The following is a 27596-nucleotide window of genomic DNA, read 5'->3' as shown; positions in this document are numbered from 1 at the left end:
TTTTTATTCAACTTCATGTCCATGTAACAATGAGTTACATTCACTGCCGAAGATAGGAAATACTTTTAAAAGATCACATGATATCATTAACATGTTACTTCATGGAGACCATTATTTATTAAGTAGATTTCTACATGACAACATGACATTTACAATCACAGAAGCATTCTTAACCTTCCATGAAATACACGCATATATATTACAGCCTTAAACAAATCAATATGCTGCTTAGAATTTAAAAAATAATTTATCACATCTTGGGCAAAAATATTTACACCTTATATATACAAATGAGTAGCAGACATAATGCACATCTGTTAAAATGAGAAGATAACTACAGTTTGTGTTGTGTGTGAAATGGAAATTTATCCAGCAGAAAACTACTGCCGAAACAAACAATACGATCAAGCATTTCTTATGGGACTATTGCACTTCTGTTATGGACTCTGCTTTCAACAGATACAAATGTAGCATTTACCAATACTCATACCTTTTAGTTAATATTCCTTTGGTCATTATACGAGACTGGCAACAATAGGAGCAACAACTGGAGAGATAAATAAGAATCTAAAAAGGTATGTACATCACATTATCCATGAACAAAAGAATCTGCCATACAAATGACAAACCAGCAACCATTATATTACAGTGTACACACATTTTAAATTTAATGTTTTTACATTTTCTGCATTTTCAGACACAATAGTATGACTTAAAACAAGGTAATTTATGACAGGTACCATGTATTATTATTTTCCCACAAATTTTAAGTGGATATAATGTGTTTATGGGCTAAATTCAAAGAGCAGCAATTTAGATTAAGTTACACTTAAATATCTTGGAAACAAATTGGCCCACATTCATCAATTTTTAATATGCTGTAACTCTTAACATTAGTGCAACTACATGGTATATAGCCAACAATTGTTTATGTTATGACACATACACTATTTAGTTACATTCATTTAAACAGTATTACTTCTTCAGACTGTAATATTTTCACTGTTATCTGATATGTCTGAAATAATATATCATACCCCCACCATTATTGAAATCCTCACTCGACAAGCATATGAATTTAATCACAACTATCAATTACTACTGTAATACTGTATCAATGAACCACTACAAACACACAAAACAGCATTTGTATATTTACACTTGCTCACACTCCAAAATTAATATTCAGTATACTCAGTACAACAGCCACTCAGCCAAACAGATAACCAGAGCCATGAAGTTTTAAACATTGAAGTTACTACCCACAGAACTATAGAACATACATATGAAGTTCCTGTAAGTAACCCACAAATCTTAAATACACAAATAAAAAAATAATAAGGCAAAATATATTAGCATCTGTATATACCGTTTATACATGAATACAGTTTTAGAAATTCACTCGAAATTACCTGCTGACAAACAGGCATGTCAGTTTTATGTCAAGTCAAAAGGGATAAATAATGTCAAAACTGAGCAGCGGAAGAGAAACCTCTCCCATAAGCTTGAAGAACCAAGCTTCATTTTCATACCATCTTAACACCATACAGGTGCAGCAAAATATTTGATGAAGACACTGAAACTTAACAGCCAGAAAAATACTGCTGAGTAAATGTGTAAAAATGTCTACCATGTACAACTGGCTATCCGAAAGTAAAGTTTATTCAAACCAAATTAATGAACAAGGAATAGAAATGGTAACTAAAAATGATGTGCTCAAGTACTGCTGATTCACATTCTACAACAAATAAAATTAACAATTGCAGAGGAACAACTTACAATTATTTCTGTAAAAGCTAAACATTGTGGATTTTGGTTAAAACAACATTTGAGGTCGCAATAACATTTGATTTCGGCTTATGTTAAAGCCATCCTCAGATTTTTTTGGCCCCCTATGGTTGGTGCTGGCGGCTCCTCGGCTTTTCGCATGATACCAGTATCAAGGACGATTGGGCAGTGTATAATCTTGGCATCATGCGAAAAACTGTGGAGCCGACAGTACCAGCCATAGGGGACCCAAAAAAAATCTGAGGATGGCTTTAATGTAAGCTGAAACCACTCATAATAAACAAATGTTATTGCAATCTCAACTGTTGTTTTAACCAAAGTATAGCACCAGATCGCTGTGCCTCATGAACAATGTTGTCTAAATTCATAAACGTTGTGCAGTTTACTAACATACACATCTCCAAAGATTAACTTTGCATTGCACAGTGTAAGAAATGGAATTAGAAACTATTCTGTTGCTAATACACGGTGCAAACATCAGGACAGTAACAGAGTCACACTTCCTCTCTCCAGAAGCACAAGTAGGAGCAACCCTAAGCTCTAATCACCGAGCACAGATATTTCTGATTTAGATACCTTCACTTTCTTAAATCTCAGCACCTGGATAGGTAGGATAGGACTGGAGAACCAGCAGCTGTGAGCAGTAGGGTGCCACTTTTTGCAAATAATGAGTCCTTGCAAAATGGTTAGACTGTCAATGTAGCTCAGCATCTTTTGTGCTTTCATTTCAACCTTGGATGCTGCTATACTGTTCCCAGCAGCAATTCATGCCTCAGGTGGGTTCATAGTGTAAATTACGGCAAGTAAGGCAGAAAAGAAGTCACATTTCAATTAAGGTTAAGGACCCTAGAAAACATTAAGAGGTGAAGATGTGTTGCTTTGGAGATAAAGGTGATCTGCATACCCAAGTGAATTGAATTTGGGAATCAGTGTGCATATCGTGAAAGGATTAAAGAGTTTCAACCATACGAATTGTGTGCTATTCGTAAGATCAAATTGTGGTAATGGGAGAACTTTGCCTCAAATGCAAGTGCTGCTTGAAGGAAATGGAAAAGCATTAATCATCAATGGTAATAAAGCTCATTTCCATTTGAGAGGAAATGTTAAACAGAATTTCTGTTCCCAGAATGAGATTTACTCTGCAGCGGAGTGTACACTGATATGAAACTTCCTGGTAGATTAAAACTGTGCAGCGGACTGAGACTCGAACTCGGGACCTTTGCCTTTCGCGGGCAAGAGCACTTGCCCACGAACAGGTCCCGAGTTCAAGTCTCAGTCCGGCACACAGTTTTAATCTGCCAGGAAGTTTCATAATTTCTGTTACTAAGACTAAGAGAATCCTTTTAAAATACATGAAAAATATTTCCGTTCTGAACATTTAACAATGTGATATGCAACTGTCAGCATTAGCCCATATTTTATTGCAGATGAGAACAGCACTACCTTGACAGTCACCGCTGAATATTACAGTCAGATGCTCAGCACTTTGTGACCATAAATGAAAAGATAGCCTACTCAACATACACTGCTTCTTTCAAACATGATAGTGCACAACCCCAAACACTTCACAATTGTCATCTCATTACAAATTTTATGTAATTCTGCATTTTTATGTAATAAAATTGTTTTATTAAACACCAATTGAGAAACACTCATTTCAAAATTCATTTGCCATCAGTCACACACTATATTTTGTGTTGTATTCATGGTTTAATGGTCCTCAGTACAAACCATACACAATGAAGGTTGGTAGTCTTCTGATCTTATGCCAATTTAACAGGCGGAAATACAATAAAATAATTTCAGGTAGCAGCTGAGCTGATTAAAATTACCCTATTATAAAAAAAAAGAGACATCTCAAATACATTTTATGAATTTATAGACAGAATGCTTTAGCATATTTTAAGTTTACCGGTACAAAAAAAAAATTGAAGATAACACGTATTTTATTGCACAAAACTTAATCGCAATCAGGCATACAATTTATTTTTACAGTATATCCAGGTACAATTACTGATGGCAAACTCCCCCCCCCCCTAAGTGTAGACTATGTTAGTAAGCAATTTCAACTAGTCTTTCACAGAATATATATTTTACATGTGTATTTCATATTTTTTGTGGGCTATTGCTCATACAAGCACTAGCTTGCCGTCGCTAAGTTTTTGTATGGTTGCTGTGTTTACAATTCTGTACTTTTACTGAGAAGACGATCCGAGAAAATGAAGGTTTCTTAATGCACCTAGTGGATGAACTGGACTAACGAGAGACATAGCATTTTGAGAATGCACACAAACTAACAAACAGCTCAACTTCTTTCTCAGGTGTATGAAAGAGAGCATCTGTGTCTGACATATTTGTCACTTTTGGAAATCCACTGTAAATTGTTAGCATTCCGAGGATGCATGTTCTTCCCACACATCTCACAAAAAAATTTAGTTGAGGGGTGGAAGATGGATAATGATACACACACTTTTACATGCGGCAAGGTGGACTGCGGATTACATATATACATGTAAAAAAGAGTCCAACTGCTTCTATGAGCCACTCAACTACACTGCAGGATCTCATTTCTCACATAATTATGGATCCTCCACTGATTACATTTGGAAATATTCCTTATTTGTCACTATTTTTCACACAGTAAAAATTGTGGAATAGTAATACATACCAACTAAACACAGCGAAATAGGTTTAGTCTAAGTGACAGAACATAAAAACATGAACTATACTTTAAAAATTGCTTTCCTCCACAAAGAAGTGTTAAAATTTTGAGCTATTACTTGCTGATATAGTCTAGTGCAATAAAACAGTATTAATGTAAAACTGCTTCTGTTCTAAACTGGACATGCCAACAAAGTGTACAAAAAAATTACAAAATTATAGTTTTCAGAAGTCCCAGCATGCCACTAGCAACTGCACAATTATTAGTACTTCATGAAATTCCAATTAATAGAATATATCAATCCTTGCTCAATATGAAAGAAATAAATTATCACATTCCATATAACATTTTGCATTTAATGCAGTAATTTTAAAATTTTTAAAAAGTGGTTAACTTTTGGTAACTAATGACACATTTTCCATTTCCCTGTAAACTTAAATGACAGTCAAGGATCACATATAAAAACAAATCACAAGCGGTTTTAAAATATGACAATGAGTGAATTATGTTAATTGCAGCAATGAATATAAAGTCCCTGTAGCAAAAGCAAGATGCACTACAATCTTGTAATGCAACAGCACTTTATTACACAAATAATAAATGGATCTGCCAAGTGAACATACCTTACGGAGCATCACTGAAGGCATGAAAGCAACCCATATCAAACCAAAGCAAAACTGCTTGATGGCTTCAAGGAGTACATGAATGGCAGCAGTTTCAGAACTTTTACAGCTCTTTACTACATGACTGTGACAAGGAAAATGATTACAGCTATCTTACAAGTAGTAAAAAAATAATCACAGTATCATCAGTCTGTGTATCGGCCCAGGACCAGTGCTCTGAGAAGTGGGCCAACTTCTTGCGTGTTTTGCAATGCTTCAATCAACATCTTCTCTACATTACGCATCACTGCCACTTTCTGGTGGCCCTTCAATGGGTATGTTATTTGGCCCGTTGGACCAGCCTGTCAACACAATGAGCAACAATGTACTGAAGAAATCTCAACAATGGTTGAACTAAAATACACAAGGAAACCGGCTAATTAAGCCTGCACAACTCAACTGAGGGCAGATATCTTAAAATTCTATACAACTGTAATATTTTAATGAAACATCTAAATAAATAATCAGTACACACTGAAAAACAAATATCAGCTTTGAGGAAGGGTGTGCGCAAAAAAACGATCAGACTTTTGAAATGGTGCATTATCAACTGGCAGGGTTTACACACTGTGGGTAGCAAATGCACCTAGTGGCAGGTTAAGACAACAAACTGCTGTCAGCCTTATTTTGCTGTGGCCGTTAGTTGCTATGCTACAACCAGTGAAGTGGGCACACTCTTACAGTGTACACTGGATTAATGACAAAGAAAGAGCTTAAAGAATATCTCTCTCTCTCTCTCTCTCTCTCTCTGTCTGTCTGTCTGTCTGTCTGTCTGTCTGTGTGTGTGTGTGTGTGTGTGTGTGTGTGTGTGTGTGTGTGTGTGTGTTTAATTATTTGATAGTATCACTTCACCTCCTATTTACATTACAGTAGAGCGTCGATTATCCACAAGTCGACCAACTGAATTATCGCTTAACCAAACTACTAACTGCTTGCGCGTGATGCCCTTCCCACGCTACAGTTTTCCCACCATCCTCTCACTGCATCAATGCCAAACTGCCAACATAGTAAACGTTTGCCCTCTGTTACAACATTTTGTGTCAACTTTGCTGCATAAAGTAAACTTGTAATATAAAATGCATAAACTTAAACATGTTTTCCTTCCTATGAGAGATAAATATGACATTAATAGAAGGTTAGAGAAAGGTTAATTGGAACCAAGTTGAGTACGAGGTTGGTAAATCAACGATCACGGATCTAAAAAAAAGGGAAGACGAACATCACAAGTTTTATATCTAAGATCGATTCTACTGATGGATCAAGAAGTCATAAAAGTATGAAGCTCATCAGTAACATGGATCTAGATTGTGCTGTTTAAAAGTGGTTCACATTAAAAAGGTCACAAGAAGGATCTATTTCCGGTCTCATGCTAGCAATTAAATTTAATGAAACTCTTTGAGGGCTATTGGATTTTAAAGCAAGCACAAAGTGGTTGAAATGCTTTAAGTCAAGATTCGGCATTTGTGAGCTTCAAATACATGGACAAAAACTGTCTGCTACTACATCACCAACTGATACTTAAAAAATCAAACTAAGTGACGTAGGCCTACTGAGGGAAACTGAGGGAAGAAGATTATGCTCTTGAAAACATGAACAATGCTGACAAAACTTGGCTTAATCGTAAGCTTTGCCAAGAAAGCTCTTGCTTCACATAGAGAATTAGCAGCACCATGCCCTAAAATAAACAATGATCTTATTACTGTTTTAGCTTGTTCTAATGCTACTGGAAGCCACCAACTGCCTATGGTCGTCATTACTCATTGGTAAATTTAAGAGACTACATTGTTTCGAACACATTAGAGTGTCTGTGGTGCCTATTATTTACACTACACAAAAGAGTGCCTGGATGGATAGTATGAATTTCACAAAATGACTTATGGAAGATTTTGCACCCTCTGTAAAAGCTCATCAGTTAAAAGACTTGGCAAAAGGGATATAACATTACTGCTCCTTGACAATGTACCAACTCATCCATCATGTGATATCTTTAAAGGAAAGGACTAGTTCACAGAAGTCTTGCATCTAATGAAACTGCCTTTTTAAAGCACTCGGATCAAGGCAATATTGAGACTTTTAAACAATATTAAAGAACATAATTGTTATGTATGTTATTGTTAGAAAGAGAAGAGGGAGATGAAAGTCTGTCACTAAACCATAAAAATATTGATTTAAAAGATGCATCCTACATGATCGGAACGGTATGGGACAGTGTAAAGAAACATAATTTAAAAAATCCCTAAAATAAAATTTCAGGTTTTTTCCAAGGTATAGCTGAAAATGACGAACTGAATGATGTGTCCCTAATTCTCAATTAAAAGAACCCAATTGCCATGAATGTGACGAAGCAGACATTCAAGAATGGACAACTGTCTTTGATGCAGATCCAGGGCACCGAATCACACACAATAGCGAAATTTTGAACCTTATCAGTGATACAGAAATGAAGATGAAAATATACCTGCTGCTTCTGAAGCATTTACATGTTTGGATACTGCCTTGTGACGGACTGAAGCTCAAGATGAAAGGGACCAGTATGAAATACCTGCCATGAAAAATGTGCACAACTTAGCTGCTTGTAAGGAGGGAGGCTTGCTTACACAGATCAAAAAGGATTTTTTTAAAGTGTTAAGTCTATACATAGTATGTATTGCACATGTAAAATACATCAGTATTACATATTTTTGTTTACAGAGACTTGTATCATAGATGTACATAATTTTTGGTAAATAACAGTACACAGTTCGATTATCTTAATAAACCAGTTTCCCAAATACTCACGTCTACCAATTAGTTCAAAAAACCAACACTCCACTGTATTTGTAAATTATGAAGACCTTGTGTGACATGTTGGATTTGAGGAAACTCAATAGGGACGACTTTCATGAAACTTGGCGTGTGTGTAAAGGGGGCAAAATAATGCAACACCAGTACGCATTCGTTTGTGCCCAAAAACATAAGGAACTCCCTTCTTCCTCTTCAAACATTCTCATACAGAATGTGTTATGACATTTCAATAAGATAGCTTGGAGCTTCTTCTAACAAATGCAAGTGAATATCATACAAATAAAATGTTGACCAAATTCCATACATACCTTAAACCAAAAATTAACTGAAACTGTGTAACCACCACGCATCAAGGATTCTACGTGATGCCACCAGTATATAGGTATGTACAAAACATCTCCAGGACCCAGAACTGCTTCCTGGCCATGAGCTTCTCGAAGCTTTGGGAATCTACTGTAGTCTGGTCGTTCAAAATCAACCTGAGCAACAGTAGAAAGGATGGAAGCTCTCAAATGTTTAAAACATTTTCTGAAAGGATACATTGAATTCCCTCGTTTCGAAGCTTACCTGACTTTGCCGATCATGAGGATGGTACACTGGGTATGGATAAAAACATTCAAATTGTTCAGGTGGAAATAAAATACATCGCTTATAGCCTTTGATCTGGGCAAAGAAGTTCTGCTGCTCATCATAATGGCATGGTGTAACATTACCTGAAAACATCGTTTTTCAATTTAATGTGACAGCTGGAAGGGAGAAACATTTTACATACATAAAATTTACTGTAAAGAACAGTTTCTTTTAAGAACTTCACCTAAATTCCTGCTCTTTTAATGGCATGCCAAACAGTTGTTTATATTAAAAGTATCTAAAGTCTTCGCAGGGAGGAAAGTTTCCAACATTTTGGTAACAACAGCTACATCAGCTTCCAAGGAAAGAAAGTAGCTGATTCACAATAGAATATTAGCTGTCACCTTCCATTGTGTATTACGGTGATAGCTTACATTCTTTATACCAAGCCACAATTTGTAACCTGGTATTACACTGTGTTCTATCACCTGAGCTATCCAAGTATTCCTCACCCCCTTGTTGTTAAGTTTTTCTCTGTTGCTAGCTCCATCTTTGCAAAAACTGGGCCGACACCCTAGTTTTCGAGAAGATTTTAAGTGGTTATAATAGTTCATTTCAATACAGTTTCAAAGCCACCATCCTACCACAAAGGATGCTGGTGAAGTGTGAATAGCAGATGTGAGATGGTGGTGGTGCTGGTGGTGGTAGCAAGAGAACGTAAGAAGACAATTTAAGTGTTCTGACATTGACAGCAACAGGAAATATGGAATTTGATCTTGTTCCAGCAAACAATTTTACTTTGTCACCAATATCCAAAAAGAAAAGATGCCTTTTATCACAGTTCTCAATTAACTGTTGGAAAGCCCAAGTTCTGTTTATAATAAAGCAGCTGCTATAGCTGTTTCTATTGCTGATTAATTATTAGAAACTCACATTTTTGTCAAAGAATAGAAATGATCCCATTCTTGTTGTTGGAATCAAGTACACTCTGTTTGCTAACACTAGAAAGACCATAACTGTTCTGCAAAATGTACATTTAACTGTTAAAAGCTTAAAACAGAATACAGCAATAGACGGCTCTTCCTGTGAAAAATAAGTTAAACTGAATCTACAGCAGATAGTAGCAAAAAGAACTAAATACCACAAACAAAAATACTACACTTATTTCTTCAGTGATCATTTTACAAATTACTCCAAGCTCTCACCTTCCATTGATATCAAAAGCAAATTTGATGTAAGCGGACCCCAGCCATTCTTTTTTTGTTTGCTGTTGATCCAGTCCCAGTTGAAGTTAAGAAAGTCATGAACTATTGCTTGACCAACAGAACTATTCAGTGCTTGCTGGAGGTACATCCTAAAATACAAGACATGGTACACAACTGATGCAATGACGGTGAAATCATTAATGCGAAAATACATTATCTAGAAATAGTGACACGAATTTTCATCTAACAACAATTTCAATTCATATAAGTTTTAAATCTCAATTACATATGGTGTCAATTCACCAAAACGTAACAGAATTTTAAACAACGTTCATGACATATAACACAGAAGTCAATTTTTTTTTTTTTTTTTTTTTTTTTTCAAATATTCATACAATAATATTTTTGTTTGTGGAGTCATTAACTAAGCAGGTACTCTGAACAGATATGTTCCTGGCAATATATTTCTAACAACACAACTGTTACCACTACACAATGTTTGACAACAAAATACAATGCCCTCAATTATTTCTGATTTTTCATTGATTTGAGACAATTTGAAACTTATTTCAAGGTCCACAATCAATCAATGGTACAGTACCAGACTGCAAATCTAAAGGTCTTGTGTTCGATTCCCAGTCAACCATTAGATTTTTATCTGTCACTTATCACTTCTGGGAAAGTTTATTGATGTGAGAAATAAGGTGCACTGCGGTTTGGAATCCATGTTAAGCTCTAAGTCTCCCAGTAACTGAGTGACTAAGTCAGTTCAATGGTCGGAGTGAGACAACAGCATATCATCTCCAACAGGATGGTGCCTCGGAAAGCGTTTATGTATTTAACACAAAATATAAGAGGTGCTCAAACAGTTTCCCTTTGAGGGCGCTGCTGCATCTTATATGCAACCTATCACAACTGTGATGCAAGTGTATAAGCACTGATGCAGACACATGAGCTACACTGAGACATTATTACCAAATGCGCCCAAACAGGAACAAAGTGCCAATATTCTTTTCTTGGCTGCCACAAAACAAACACCAGTAAGCATCCATCAAAGGACGAAGAATTTCTATGGAGCAGCATGTCTGTTGAAAACCACATTCTGAGAAACCTGCAACAAGGGATGGTGCTGCTTCATGATAATGCACGTCTTGGTATTGCAAATGTAGTAACACAGAAGTCACACCTCGAGTGGAAGACACTCTAGCACCTGTCCTATAGTCCTGATATCTCTCCATGCAATTACAAAGCCTCCGGTTCCTTAAAACAGACCTCGAAGGCTCAACTATTCCTGTCAGTTGAGAATGTGCAATGGACAGTTACAGACTTCTTCACGCAGTAGGACACAGTGTTTTATCAAATGGATACCTTCAACTTTGTGTGTTGGTTGGATGACTGCCTCAATGCCCACAGCAATTCTGCCCAACTGGCACACCAATTTTGGACTGTACATCCTTCGAACAAAAACATTTTGATCATCCTTTATATATAAGAGAGATTTACTCCTAGTGAACTTTCTCAGCTATCTACATTGATGTATTCACATAGTGCATAATGTGTGTGTGTGTGTGTGTGTGTGTGTGTGTGTGTGTGTGTGTGTGTGTGTGTCAAAATTGCTACAATTAATACTGTAACAAGGATATGTCTCCTCTATGCAACCTCTTGGTTCTACTCATCAAGCTACACCACCCACACTGCATTAGCAATCACCATAGATCATGAAATGCCTTCTGCTATAGCAATTGTCTATTTCCTGTTTACATAGGTCAAAAGTTGACTGTCTTCTCTGATTTCTTCAACACAAAGCTGGCTTGATTAATGCGCTGAATTCCCACAAAACAACAAGAAATTTTGCTAAGTAGCAAAACTATTGGTAAATGTTATTTTTGTAATGATTTTGCTCAAACAGATGCAAGTAAGTGTTTTTAATAACAGCTATGTTAAGGCATCAAAGTCACATTTTTCGCATACATGGATAAAACGATTTTATTGACTACTGCGGCCCAGATACACACACAGAGTACAGAAGTTCACAGGCCTAGGCCAGTGCAACGAGACTGTTTAGGTTTTGTCACCTGTGATAATACGCTACGTACACCACCTTGGTTCAACCATATTGTGAGACTTCTTTCCATGTATAACCAGTCTTATTTCACCATAGTGTTCTTTAGCTTTGAAGTCATCAGCTTTTCATCTTGTCTGAAGCTGTCTTCTATTTCTTGCTGTTAAGTGACAAATTGTAAATCTCTTCTATACCAATGTCAAGGAGAATCTCTCTTACACCTTCTGACTTTTGTTTGGTCATAAAAATTTCCCCTCTACTGCTTCTTGAGTGAAGCTAACTATTCCTGGACATGTTTGCAAACATCCCATGCTTATTGCCCTGTAGAGTGCCAAGTTAATCATGCCTGGTTTCTGTATGTTACCACAGAAGTGTTTCAACTTATTTTTGTCCTCACTGCTGCTTTTCATTACCTTACCATTACTTTCCCTCATACAATGAGTCCCCGTATAGGGTGAAGCATACTGTAATTTACTTCATTTTTCCATTACGCTGGTAGCTGTATAGTACACCAAAATACCAACTGCTTAGTATATCAACAAAAACAAATATCTGTAAAAATGTGGCTTCTAGTGAAAATGTTTTCCAGTACACAATTAAACTATATTAAATTTACTATGAAAAGGCCCTATTCATTTTTCTCAAGAAAAATCCCCGCAGGGGATTGAAAAATCACAGATGATTGAAAACACTGTTGTAACAGCATAAAATTAATGTTCATCTTTAAATGAAGTGCTTTAAAAACAAATATTAAATGTGTGTTCCATATGTAAATGCAGCAGAGTGTTCCAAGGTGTAACAGGGCTGTTGGCGGGGAGGGGAGGGTAGTGTAGAAGTCATGGAAAGGTCGGTCACTGGATTGTGTTCCTGTAGCTCCTACTGAAGATCAAGTAGATGGTTCCCCAGACTAACTACCACACATCGTTACAAGCAGCATCTACAAGATTTTTCATAAACTTATACCAGCTCTCCACAGAGCATTTTATGAATCGCTGCCGACAGAGTGTGCACAAATGCCTGATGAAGCGGAGGCGGGGGGGGGGGGGGGGGGGGGGGGGGGCATTGCATTGTTAACAGTAAACGGACTGCAGCTATGAGTTACTAAAGACAACAAGCACTGCTCACTTTTCAGTTTACAGACAGACTGTTCTTTCCAAGCATTTCAATTCTCTTATGTAAGTAGGCAAAATAACTACAGTGAGTGAGTGTTAATGCAGTGGAATTATTTTCAGTTTATTCAATGAGTACCAAATTTGCAGTCGTTAAGTGAGCTAATACATAAAATACATTCCCGTAAACAATGGCTGAGAATTGTTTAATTTCTAAGTGCTACGATGTCAGTGACCTATCGGATAGTTATAATTAAGAGTGAGGCTACTCACAGACGTCCAGTGTGGGCTGTAAATATCACATGGCAGTGAAATTTTGTTGATATTCTAATGCATTAATGCAGAGCCAATTTATACAGGAAAAAAAAATTAGTTCTAATTTTGGCCACCAGCTGAAAATCTGGTGCTGTGAATGCAAGAAAGACATATAGAAATGTTTCCATATGTAATGGATTAGGGAAGGGCATGGGCAAAAAAAGGTGAAACATGTGAGAAAGGCATAATGTTGACTTTACTTTTACTGCCACTTACACAATTTGTTCAACACGGGCACTAGGGAAATATGAGATGCTGCACCCTTAAACCGACATAACCAACAATTGCTCACAACAGTCCTGGTTGAATATGAGCAGTATGTCCCTGTATACTGGCCTTCAGATAACGTAGAGCCTAAATGTATTCTTCGTAAACAAGTTCTCTTGGATAGCCCCAAGTAACATAGACTCAGACCAGGTGATCTCGCGGGCCATGCATCTGGAAAACCTCTGGAGATACACTCATGGAGGCAGATCTTTACTGGGAGAGCCACATGAAGTGTTGCCCCATCTTACATGACAACAGTGGTTTCCATACAGTTGTGCTCTTCCATACAATTTCGATTTGTGCTGAAAATTGAAAAGCAAATTTATAACATTGCTGCAGATCATGAGGCTTCAGTAGCTATGCTGTCTGGATCTTGTATGGTTACTAGTGTAAAATAAACTGCAAAACTTCCCATACGGCTGGCCATTGGATGGGCAATTCCTGTGACACTGCAAAAGTACTAGCACTGTCTGGGGCACATGCTCATTGCCAGTTATAACAGCAGCAACCTTGTCAATAACTTCCACGGGATACAACGCGTTCCTCTTCCAGGAGCCACACTAAACTCACCCATGTTTTTTAATTCTGTTATCTCATATTTAAACCATTAAATGACCTTGGGCCTCACGTCAGTCCTTTCAGTCAGCGATACTCATCAATGCAACACTGTAATTGCTGCCATACACATAGAACAGTTTCACTAACAAGAGCTCTCTTGTCGGTAGTCTTATTGTTATCTACCAACTTCCGATGCCGTATGATAATTACAGCCCACCTCCGTGAGTAACTGCAATTTAATTGTAGCTGTCCAGTATGTAGTGTCGGTGGCAAAGGGATGGGACTGGTAAATGTTGCACCTGCTGCTGTCTATCAATGACAGTGTATTGTAAAGCCGTGTAATTGTGTTTTAGTCACTAGATTGTGAATTAATGAATGACCAGAAACTGTAATAGAATTTCAGAATAGTCAAGCAACGCATTACAGCAGATTACTGTTCTTACCTTTAACATGATCAGTCCCATCACATCAGACATAGTCATACCCATCTTAAAAGATATACTGTGAATTTGTAGTAAATGACTTCACTCAATGTAGCCGACCCTCCAAGTAACAGCAGTTTCTAAATGGAAGAGATTTATGCAGTAATTAACAGTGAGAGAGGTGCAGTACTTTCTGGTCATTCTTTGATTCACTATCATCTAACTATGACATAATTACATTTTTATAATACACTGTCAACAACAGTCAGCAGCAAGGTGTCATAATTATCAATCCAATCACTTTTCTGCCATCAGTACACAGGGCACTGACAACACCACACTTATGAATTATACCCTTCTCAGCCCTTGTTTACAGGATTATACTTTAGGTAAAAACTCATTGCAAATAAATACTCATTTAAGTAACTGAAAATAACGCCCCTATATAAACACAAGCTCACTGGAGTAATTTTGTCTACTCATCACATAAGAGAACTGGACAGGAAATGCTTGGTAAGTATAGTCAGTCTGTGAGCTGAAAAGCAAGCAGTGCTCATGAAGAGGGAAGTTGCCTTGCAGGGACGAATGTTAACATGACTAAAAATCAATTTCCAGAACGGGATTTTCACTCTGCAGCAGAGAGTGTGCTGATATGAAACTTCCTGGCAGATTAAAACTGTGTGCCGGACTGAGACTAACTTGGGACCTTTGCCTTTCATGGGCAAGTGCTCTACCATCTGAGCTACCCAAGCATGACTCATGACCCATCCTCACTGGCGGAATTAGGTTGTGAGGACATGCCATGAGTTGTGCTTGGGTAGAGCAGATGGTAGAGCACTTGCCCGTGAAAAGCAAAGTTCCAGAGTTCGAGTCTCAGACTGGCACACAGTTTTAATCTGCCAGGAGGTTTCCAGAGAAGTTATTCTGCAAACCTTGCAGAACTTCTGCAAATTTTGGAGGGTAGGAGATGTGGTACTGGAAGAATTGAAGCTGTGAGGACAGTTAGTGAGTCGTGCTTGAATAGCTCAGTCTGTAGAGCACTTGCCTGTATAAGGCGAATGCCCCGAGTTCAAGTCTCGGTCCGGTAGACAGTTTTAATCTGCCAGGAAGCTTCAAGAACCAATTTCACCATTAGCAGTCTGAAACAATGTTTGGAGATTTATTTATCTGTTCATGTGTGTTTCTTGCATTAGTGTTATCAGTAACTCATAGCTGCAACCCAGTAGCGTTATTAGTGTTATCTCATTTTGTGGAAGGAAGGAGATTTTTTTAAAAAAAGCCTCCGGCATGCGTGCTATCTGCAATGTCAACAATTTGTATGGTGTGTTGGGGAGGTTTGGTTTAATTTTGTGAAACTTCCTGCTTGATCTTCAGTTTGCAGACTTATGAAGGAGGTAAGTGCATGAACAGAAGCCAGCACCCTTTGTTCCATCACTCTTCTACCCCACACATCCTCCTCCCACCCCTCAACACTGTTATGCCCCCAGAACACAACTTATCCCTTAATATGGCTCTGATGCACTTAGGTGTGGCACGAATATTTGATATTTGTTCTCAACTGACTTTGTTTAAAGATAAACATTCATTTTATGCAGCTAGAATAACATTTTTAATAATTTCCAATTTTTCCATCTCCTCCAACATGGGGATTATTATTAATTTAAACTTCCGGGCTGAATTGCCATGGTCCATATATAAAACTACTTCTCCTTCCTGACGTTTTGTTGCCTACTGCAGACAACATATTCCAAGGTGAGTCGGCAACTGGCTCCTAGGTGCTGGAGGTCCCGCTTATATAGAGCACTTAGATGGCGCCACCACTCATCATGTGCTTTCGACTTAAAACTATCTCTGGCTAGTGCCATCTCTCAATTACAGGTAATCGATTGTCATTTTGTTGGTGCAAAGTCGACCGCCATATCTTGTCTAGTTTAAATTCTTCTTCGTTTTTATTAAAATTATTTTCACGCATGTAGATCTCTATAGCTTCTCTATACATGCGGGTATAATAATGTGAGGGCCTAGCTATCATGTTTGTCTCATTAAATTTTATTTCGTGATCACCGTCTTCGAAAACGTGTTCCGCTACAGCTGATTTGTTAATTTGTCCCAATCTACAGTTCCTCTTGTGTTTCGTTAGGCAGATATTAACACTCCTTTTAGTTGTTCCAATATAAACCATGCCACAGCTACACGGAATTTAATACACACCTGCGGTAGCTAAGGGGTGTCGTGCGTCTTTCACCGATCTTAAACTTTCACTAATTTTCTTGGTAGGTTGAAAAACTGTCTCCACTTGAAACTTGGCCAAAACTTTCCCAATACGGTCTGTGATGTTATGAATAAATGGAAGAAAAACTTTTCCAACCGACACTTGTTGTTGTCATGTATTTTCAGACACTTTTCTTCTAGAGTGGAGTGCTCGATCTATCTCTTCGCCTGCGTACCCATTTCTCCTGAAAGCCGTTTGCAAATGGCTTAATTCATCTTGCAAATAAATTGGCTCACATATGTTATTAGCCCTGTCCACTAAAGTTTTTATGACTCCTCTCTTCTGCCTAGGATGATGATTTGAATCCTCATGTAGGTAACCATGTGTGTGTGTGTGTGTGTGTGTGTGTGTGTGTGTGTTGTGTTTCCTATATACCTTGTGCCCGAAAGTCCCATCTGCCCATTTAATAACCAATAGAGCCAAAAAATGGAGACAATATTTCAACCTACCAAGAAAATTGGTGAATGTTTTAAGATCGGTGAAAGACGCATGACACCGCTTAGCTACCCCAGGTGTGCATAAAGTTCCGTGTAGCTGTGGCATGGTTTATATTGGAACAACTAAAAGTAGTGTTAATACCCACCTAACGGAACACAAAAGGAACTGTAGATTGGGACAAATTGACAAATCAGCTGTAGCAGAACACTTTTTCAAAGACTGATCACAAAATAAAATTTAGTGAGACAAACGTGATAGCTAGGACCTCACATTATTATACCCCCATGTATAGAGAAGCTATAGAGATCTACAAGCATGAAAATAATTACCTGTAATCGAGAGAGATGGCACTAGCCAGAGATAGTTTTAAGTCGAAAGCACATGATGAGTGGTGGCGCCATGTAAGCGCTCTATATAAGCGGAACCTCCAGCGCCTAGCAGCCAGTCGCCGACTCACCTCGGAAGATGTTGCCCGCAGTAGGCAACGAAACGTCATGAAGGAGAAGTTTTATATATGGAGCATGGCAATTCAGCCCAGAAGTTTTAATTAATGAAGATTCTGGCTGTTAAAGCTTATATGTTACGATGACGATTATTAGTCATAGAAAAAGAATGAGTAAGACCATTTTGTAGAAAATTTAATGTAGTCTTTTTTCTAATAAAAACACTGTTGCTGCCACTGTTTTTGAGTTTACATTAAAAACATACAAGTGACCTGTAAAACAACCTCCCCTCCGATGCTCACAACCCATCTGCCAGCATTTTTAGCATGTTTCTAATGGCACTCCCTCCTATTACTTTACAAAAATTTACGACAACCCAATTCCCCCCCCCCCGACTTTTTTTTTTTGTCTTTGTTGACTGAACTATTTACCAAAAGTAACTAAATGATGATGTGGCATGTAACATGTGCACAAAGGGGGAAAAAACGGAACACTGACAACATTGTTTTGGTGACTGTATTACATTTTGGAATGTATGCTGCAGTGATAAACTGGTCTGCAGTGTAGCCCATGGTCTAGGTTAGGTTGAAAGGTGACGGTTTGGTTGTTTGTTTGTGAAGTGGTATCAAACTCTTCAGTTTAGCCATTAATACTAATACAGCCATTAAGGCACTGCATAAATGGTGCATTTACAACACTTAATTGAGGCTTTGTATGAAGAAATTACCAAAAACATGGTACCACAAAGTGAGTGAATAAATTTTTGAGATTCTTCAGATAACAATTATCTCCACGAAATGTTAAACGAAATTACGAATTATATTTTGTATACAAAGAATTTGAGTGCATAACAGGTGTTGATTACAGGCCAAATATGCTTGTGGAAGGATTTCACAAAATCCAATTTTGAAAGGTAAAACCATAGTCTGGACTTTTGGCACAGTGTGAGTAGACAAAATTATAGGCATTATCCAAAAAGAAGCAGACTGAGATTTAACATTTTGTCAATGAAGATGTCTCTAAGGACAGAGCAGAAGATAGGACTGGGGATGGTGCAGGGAGAAGAAATTCAGCTGTGCCCGTTACAAGGGAAATATCCTGTTATTTACCTTAATATATGTAGCAAAACTACAGAAAACTTAAATCTGGATGCCTGGATGGTAATTCTGACCACTGTCCTCCCAAATGCTAGTCCAAAATCTTAACCACTGCACCACCTCTCTTAGTTTCTGACTCGCAGGATTTATGAGCAAATTATGGGGGAACTACCTGTTATACAAAATTTCTAGGCCGTGCACACAACAAGCTGGACCAAAATGTAGCACACCTGGCACATACGAAATTATGGTAAACCAAGGGAATGTGCCTGTCAACAAAACAACTACCGAAATGTCAAAAGTGTACGAACTGGACTTCAACCCTATTTCTGAAAACACGTCCCCTTATTTCTTTAGTCTTTTCTAGCATCTACATATTTTTAATGGAAGAAATTTATCTGTGCTTTGCTTGGGTATTAGACACAGCTGCAAATTAATTTCTGTTCTGGGCTCAGAAAAAAAATTAGAATCTTACTGAAACAAATGTAGGAGTAGTGAAGGACAGAATAAAACCCCATCAAGTTTGACCAGTCGTGCTGTGAATAAGGCATGTACTCAGCAGCAGTACATAATTGTTATTAACACCTTCAAACGTTTAAAAAAACTGAAAATACCACATCATAGTCGCAAAAACAGGATTTTCTTTGTGGACAGAAACATACACTGTAATGTGCAATTTCTTTATTTACAAGAATTAAAAAATGAATTGTCACGAGATATTTGTTTGCTTTGCACACTTGAAACTGAGCTGTCACTTTTCAACTTAATGTAGACCCCAGACTGTTCAGAGATCAGTCTGTCAGGACGAATTTTGTTGAAACTGCACTTACAGTGCCACCTGCTTGTCCTCTGTGTGCTGCTGTTGGTAATGGTTCGCACAATTTATCATGGGAAGCCGACATTACAAATCTCGAGAGAGCAGTGGGTAGCCAATGAGTTTCTTGCTCGTAATTAGCTAGTATTCTGCTATATAATGTTATAATTTAACTACATCATGAGAATTTTTGGAAAATTAGGGAGTAAGACATAGAAGTAGATTGCTGAAATGATGAATATCTCAGGCTACACAACACATGAAACTATTACAGCAATCTTATTTGAATATTGGCCTATGGCCCTGCTACAGTGGTAACATCAGTTCCCATCAGAGCACTGAAGTTAAGAGCTATCAGACTGGGCTAACACTTGGACGGGTGACCTTCTGGTCTGTCAAGCACTGCTGGCGACTGTGGTGCACTCAGCCCTTGAGAGGCAAATTGAGCACCTACTTGATTGAGAAGCAGTGGCTCTGGTCTCACAAACTGACATATGGCCAGCAGAGTGGTGTGCTCACCACATGCCCCTTCATATGTGCATTCAGTTAAGCCTGGGGCCTGAGAAGGGGCTAAGAACGACATGGCGGCCGGTCAGTACCATTGGCCTTTATGGCCTGTTTGGGTGGAGACATCTGAATATTGAGATTTGTTGATTTCACCAACTGGCAAACAAAGAATCACATTCCAAACTAACATAGACCTCTGGCGATGCTACAGATTAGTCATTGCCTACTCACAACCAAATTGTCACATTCCACCCAACTTAGGCTTCAGACTTAACTACAAGTCCGTCTGTCAGCGCATCTTGATTTTTCCAATCACCAAAGAAACACAAACATCAATATGCATCCTTAAAATTTGTAATAGCCAGATGTTTGACAGTTATTCTGGAGTTCTCCATATCAGAAGCAAGTATAATCAATCTGTATCTTCTTCCAAAAGAAATTACCAGATTCAGCAATTCCCATTAGCTATCATATGCTGTCACATGAACGCTACGACCAACGTCAATGAACTGCCAATATCTGCGTATAACAGAGCTACCGACACTAAGTGCACTTTAGGTCAACTTTCACTTTAAAAAGTAGTACCAATGGTAACATCACTGGTCAAAGTAACATGGAAATATTGCCAACTTCAAGGTAATTCAAATGCAATGAGCTGAATGGAAATTGTCTTAGTTGTCAAACTTTTAAATTCATCCTCATATGTGGTAATTAAACTCTGCAGTTAATTATGCAACTACGTTATTTGGGTAGCTTAACACAAATTACTGTTTCCTTGCCATCAAAAGGAAGTCACTAAAAAGAAGAAAAGTTGTTCAAGATGATCTATCTTGATAGCTCAATCAGTAACATTAGGTAATAAAATGAAGCCTGTGGAACAATGAAGTTATATTGCAACATATTTCATAATACGTTGTCACCTTTGTTCACTATTTCAAAATGGAGCTGGGGTTTTTCAAATGCTCTACTTATCTTAATAAATCGCGATAAGCAAAAGGATAAAATTACTAAATATCAAATAATTTATCATGAAGTTCCTGCTGCTCCCTCCAGATTTGAATGTACAAAAAGTGTAAGCACACAATCAATAACAAGTTAGCCAGTTTTTATAATACACAATACTGAAAGTAAAACACTATGTAATGAAGATAATATTAAACCAAATATTGAAGAAAATAGCCAGTGTGCTGTAGATACACAAAGACCTATTCAAGTGTCACCTGATACTGTTGCAGGGTGAAGAAACAAAGACAGATAAAGATTCAACTTCCAATGAACTGTGAGATCACTGGAGAAAGCAGAACAGCACACGCTGAGAAGACGCATGGCAACGTATGAGAATTGGGGATCAAATATAAGTTGATTAACAATGATTTGTTTGACCAATTTCCAGTCAGCCACACTCAGCTAGCAGACAGCATTGTGTTTACTATGTCAACATCAAGATATGCAGAAGTGGTATCCAAAGTTAAGAAATGTAACCTATCATTGAGCTCTGAATCATATGTACTGGCATGTTTGACACACAGGACTGCCTGTAACCTACGATGGGAGCAAAAGAAGAGTAGACAATCCTAACTGAGGTCATTTGATTTATATCTCCTTTAAGTACTCTCATCGAAAGCCACCATCCTGTCTCCTGAGATGTACATCTACTACATTTTAAACAACTCACAAATCCCAAAAATGAAACCTGAACTCTATACATATTCGGGAAACGTGTTATCATAATCGATGTTTTTTAAATGTTTAAAATCATGACATGACCCATGTTTCATGACTTGTGAATTATAAGCAACAATTCAAGAATATCAGTACAAAAATCCAAATCGAAGTTTCAAGACTTTCTGAAGAATCAGACAAAGTTCTGGAACAATTACTGTCTGCTGACAAGACGTGTGTCTGCCCTCATTCTCACTACAGGTGGGTGCTTATCATCCAGGATCTGAGTGAACTGACCTTCATTTATATACTTCATCTTCATCTACATCTCCACTCCGCAAGCCACCCAACGGTGTGTGGTGGAGGGCACTTTATGCGCCACTGTCATTACCTCCCTTTCCTGTTCCAGTCGCGTAAGGTTCCCGGGAAGAATGACTGCCGGAAATCCTCCGTGTGCCCTCGACTCTCTCTAATTTTACATTCGTGAATTCGTGATCTCCTCGGGAGGTATAAGTAGGGGGAAGCAATATATTCGATACCTCATCCAGAAACGCACCCTCTCGAAACCTGGACAGCAAGCTACACCGTGATGCACAGCACCTCTCTTGCAGAGTCTGCCACTTGAGTTTGCTAAACATCTCCATAACACTATCACGCTTACCAAATAACCATGTGACAAAACGTGCTGCTCTTCTTTGCATCTTCTCTAGCTCCTCTGTCAACCCGACCTGGTAAAGATCCCACACTGATGAGCAATACTCAAGTATAGGTCGAACGAGTGTTTTGTAGGCCACCTCCCTTGTTGATGGACTACATATTCTAAGGACTCTCCCAATGAATCTCAACCTGGCACCCGCCTTACCAACAATTAATTTTATATGATCATTCCACTTCAAATCGTTCCGCACGCATACTGCCAGATATTTTGCAGACGTAACTGCTACCAGTGTTTGTTCTGCTATCATATAATCGTATAATAAAGGATAATTCTTTCTATGTATTCGCAATACATTACATTTGTCTATGTTAAGGGTCAGTTACCACTCCCTGCAGCAAGTGCCTATCTGCTGCAGATCTTCCTGCATTTCGCTGCAATTTTCTAATGCTGCAACTTCTCTGTATACTACAGCATCATCCGCGAAAAGCGGCATGGAACTTCCGACACTATCTACTAGGTCATTCATATATATTGTGAAAAGCAATGGTCCCATAACACTCCCCTGTGGCACGTCGGAAGTTACTTTAACGTCTGTAGATGTCTCTCCATTGAGAAGAACATGCTGTTTTTTGTTTGCTAAAAACTCTTCAATCCAGTCACACAGCTGGTCTGATATTCCGTAGGCTCTTACTTTGTTTATCAGGCAACAGTGCGGAACTGTACTGAACGCCTTCTGGAAGTCAAGGAAAATGGCATGTACCTGGGAGCCTGTATCTAGTATTTCCTGGGTCTCATGAACAAATAAAGCGAGTTGGGTCTCACACGATTGCTGTTTCCGGAATCCATGTTGATTCCTACAGAGTAGATTCTGGGTTTCCAGAAATGCCATGATACGCGAGCAAAAAACATGTTCTAACTTCCGCAACCTATCCCTCTCACCTCCCTCAGGTAGGAACTATTCGTTCCGAAATCTCTGTGGTGAGCCACTTTTAATTCTGTATGTGTCTATCAGTGGTACCACATTTTGCTGCCCGTAAAAAAAAGCAGCACACTGTAGTTGTGTGAAACCAAAAGCATGTCCCTCCGAGGAATCAGCAGGGCAGGTTGTATCTAAACCATTACACTTTTTGCAGGAGAACCAAGTAATTACTGCAAGGTACGAAGAGAAGTATCCATTGATGACACAAATACAGCAATAATCTATGCCATTTCTACATATAACACAAAATAACCAAATTGTACTTTATTTACTTGAAGAATTTGGCTTTCCTAGACATCGGTTACTGCACCCACACCTCCATTAGCCCAGTTACAAATGATTTCCTAATCTTAAGAAAATGGTGAACAAATATTTCCACTCAAGTTAGGTAATACTGCAATAGAAAAGCAGCAGACAAGGAAATTTCTGAGAGATCGTAAAACTTAATATGTATTCAGACCGTTTTGTTTCCCAGGAAATGAAAAGAATGGTTCGTGATGTCCTCTGTCTGCAACTGGAAGATTACTGTTGCATCAAAAACAAAATAATGTAAGTCAACAATGAAGCCAAAGAATCACCTGACGAGTCTTTCAAAATAATGGCTGACTGACAGTCGAATACAGCAGAAAAACAAAAATTGTGTGTAAAGTTTGGTAAACTAAATAAGATCTTCGAAACTAAAATGCCTGCTTATGTGTGTAAAAGGGGACATTTTTTTTACTCAGTGTACATTTTCAGTTTCAACTTATAACAAAGAAATGAGGTCTGTTTAATACAAAAACTAATTCAAAAACTGAGGGCAGCTCAGGATGCAATGAAAAGCTGCACACTCAGAATTACTAAGATAACAAGAAAATAAAGAAATGTGTTAAGGAACAAGTGGAAGAGGGAAACATAATAATGCTCATAATGAAAACGAAATTGTGTTGGTAGAGCATGAAGCCATATGAATGGATGGTTGATGAGCAAGTAAAGTTCCTTCCTGGTGTCCAAGAAAAAAAAAGTTGTGGTGACAGACTGACCTGTATGCACTCAGAAATCTAGATTAGCTTTGAAGATTCAGGTTGACAAAGTATTATTTGAAACTTTAGTTAAATACAACACATTCTACAAATGGAGGAAACTTGTACAGCCTGTTCAAAACAAGGTTCAAATGGCTCTGAGCACTATGGGACTCAACATCTATGGTCATCAGTCCCCTAGAACTTAGAACTACTTAAACCTAACTAACCTAAGGACATCAAAACAAGGAAAGAGGTGTATACCCCCTTACATGTGAGAAGGAATATCACATGAACATTTTGAGACTACTGAATCTATTTGAAGGAATAAATTTACTACACTAATTAGAGACATCTGAACATCTACACAAGATCTAAAGACAACAGAGTATCTTTCACAGTAACACATTTCCACAACATGGACAACTGCATCAAAGCATCTACATTTATATTCAGTGACAGTCAAGAGTGTGACAAGAAGCGTTATCATCCAATCAAACATCCGAAGTACAATAACTTTCAGACCTACTCCCACAAGAACTACAGCAAATAATACCCCACAAGAACTATGGGAATAGATTTCATAAATAAATGGAAAGTCTGCAACAGGGATTTATCTGTGCTACCTAATTTATCTTATATGCTGTCAATGCATACAGTGACATTTTGTGAGGCTAGCTACAAAAGCTAAATCTCATTTTAAAGTCAATGATTGTGTGTAAAGTTTCATTTCCATTAGACAATGTTCATTTTAAAGAATGCTTAAGCAAACCTCTATTAAGCAGAAATGACATATGGCACGAAGAATCACAGAATAGTGCAGCCAGCTGACTTTTTAACGTAATACACAGAATTGAGCTTAACATGTAGAACTGTAAACAAAGCTGTCTTGAAGTGCAAATCCTCTGTTTTCCCTTAAATAGGACCAGTATAAAGCACAACCTGTTTCCAACCAGCACATGTTTCCATTTATGTACTACATGTCCCATAGCCCTGGTTTATGGGATGTTTCTAAAGTTCAGTTTTGAAGCTATTATGGTGTGTTGTGAAATCCACATTGTGGTAATACATCGAAGAAAAAGTGAGAATCAAATCACAAAACAAACACAGGAGGCAATGGCAAAATGCTGAAAAAAGCAATACCTTTCCTCTCCTCTCTTCCAGTCTTTCAGGCGCCGGCAAAATTCAGGAAATTTCATGTCAAGCCGCCGTGTTGGAGGCGTAAAGTCTATTTTTCCTTCATTCGCACCATGTGGGACCTTTTTGTCATCGAAATACTTGAATTTGTGGTTGCGAGAAAGAAAGACCGTGTGGTCTGCAACACCCATATGTTTTTCCAAGTATTCTAAATCCCATTTCTCTGCCGAGCCGACCAAATTTGTTCCCGTTATAACAACTGGTTTCTAGAAGTGCAAAATTTAAAGCCACATTATTCCTACAACAATACAAGTTCTTCAATTACATTTCAAGAAATGTTTCAAAGAATTCAATTACATAACAAGATTTTTTTAATATTATCGACATACGTTATACAATAAAAATAAAATGAGTTCACTATCTGTTCGTGGCGTAATATCACAACACGAAGCGAAGTCTTTATTTGTGGCACTGACATTGACAGCTCCAAATTCAAGTTGATAAACAATACTACGGACAACCCCAACCTCAAATTTAGATTGAAAACGTTGTTATTCTGAGAAATAAAGCATCACTTACATTTTCCGATATGTACTTGTCAACTAGTGGATCATTTACGTCGAGTCTTGGTATTTCATCCAAGGGAATGTCGTATTTTCGCAACTGACTTTGATCCCAGCCATTCTTGTCCCCCATGATTGGTGCGCCCACACACCGCTACTGCCAACTACGATATACACTGGCAGAGGGAGAGGTTCAGAAAGTCACGTAGGCACCTTCGGCGTCGCAAGCTTTTCCCGCCATGCCACAGTCGCAAGAACAGCGAGAGGGAAAAATGAAATGCACGCCGTTGAAGTCAGGTTTTTATGCTGCATATAATCGGCCTGGCGCTTGTTCTCCTGATTATTTAGTCATCATAGTATTCACTTTAGCTCACAATTAAAAATATGTTCCGAAAAATCAAATTAGTGAAAAAATCGCAAAGTTGGAGTTGTTGAAAAATCAGCATGATTTATGCTTCCTCAAGCGCAGAAATGAAAAGCAAATTTTGGACCAAACTACGACTACGTAATACTTAGCTCGATAATTTACCTCACTGTAATGCATAGTTATTTCCGGACGGATGCTACCGTTTTTAAAATCACTATGCTCCATTGCGTTAAAATAACGAGTTATTCACCCATCAAACAATCCTACATGATATGTTTATAACAAGAATAAATGAACGTATTGGAAACATTGCACTACTATTAGGCAGATTTCCTATACAGATGGACTAGACCGGCTCCACCTTATAGGTGAACTAGGGAGCGACCCAGGTTTCCGATAGGGGCGTTAAAGATTGGGTTACTGTGTCTTTGTCTTGAAAGCCATGCAGCCACCCCCACTCAGTGTTTCGGAGTTTAGTTGCATTTATCAAATAATTTCATAATTAGTTATAAAAGTAAGATATTATTCTGATGAAGGAGAGTGGTATAGCCGTTGTAAATGGTTGACTACATCGGATTAGTTGTATGAAATCGATACAGTTTACATTAAAAAAATTCATGATTGATACCCCCGACAGTCATTCCGTTACATTCACAATAAGGGTTATCTCGAAAGATCGCTAGAGAATCATCCATGATTAAATCTCATGCGAATTAAGGAATTTACATATTTTTTATTCGCCCCAGTTGTGAGGAGCTACAATTTCGAGGGAATGTTTTGACTGCATTTTATCTTGATAGTTCTCTTTGATGCTTATTGATAATTGATTTTCTTCTTCCCATTGCCGACTTATCTATACTTATATACTATTACACAAAGCCAAGTCATTGTTTAAGGTTGTTACCAAAAATTTCCAATAGTTCTTGACCGATTTACTTCAGATTTTTACACGATACTCTAATAAACGATTGGATGCAAATCTTTTTAATATATGCCGTATATAAATGTATATAAAATTTATACTACTACATATAGTCCGTTGCTTAATGTTGTTACCAAAAATCTCGAAAGTTCTTGATCGATTACTTCAAGTTTTTAGGCGGTACTCTAATAAATGTTCGAACGGACATAGGCTACTAGATTTACTATATAGAGGGAAACTTTGTTACAAAAAAAAAAAACACTTGGGCAGGCATAGGCTATATATTTTTTAACGTAGGCCTACACGGCAAATATAATATATAAAGGGGAAAT

The 27596-nt window shown here is 37.9% G+C and overlaps 1 protein-coding gene across 1 annotated transcript; it reads right to left on the bottom strand.

Annotated features, from left to right (window-relative positions):
- Positions 1-26129, bottom strand: LOC124776264 (hypoxia-inducible factor 1-alpha inhibitor-like). Its single transcript, XM_047251159.1, has 6 exons — positions 25992-26129; positions 25419-25678; positions 9672-9820; positions 8464-8609; positions 8205-8375; positions 1-5414 (listed from the first exon to the last, which is right to left on the bottom strand). The coding sequence occupies exons 1-6, from the start codon at positions 26106-26108 to the stop codon at positions 5259-5261; spliced, it is 999 nt and encodes a 332-aa protein (XP_047107115.1). The 5' UTR covers positions 26109-26129; the 3' UTR covers positions 1-5258.
- Between the last annotated feature and the right edge of the window lie 1467 nt (positions 26130-27596).

The sequence above is a fragment of the Schistocerca piceifrons genome, chromosome 2 (genome assembly GCF_021461385.2).
Source record: "Schistocerca piceifrons isolate TAMUIC-IGC-003096 chromosome 2, iqSchPice1.1, whole genome shotgun sequence".
Classification (NCBI taxonomy): Eukaryota; Metazoa; Arthropoda; class Insecta; order Orthoptera; family Acrididae; genus Schistocerca; species Schistocerca piceifrons.
The sequence above is the reverse complement of the archived record's forward strand: the minus strand, read 5'-3'. Positions and strand labels throughout refer to the sequence as shown.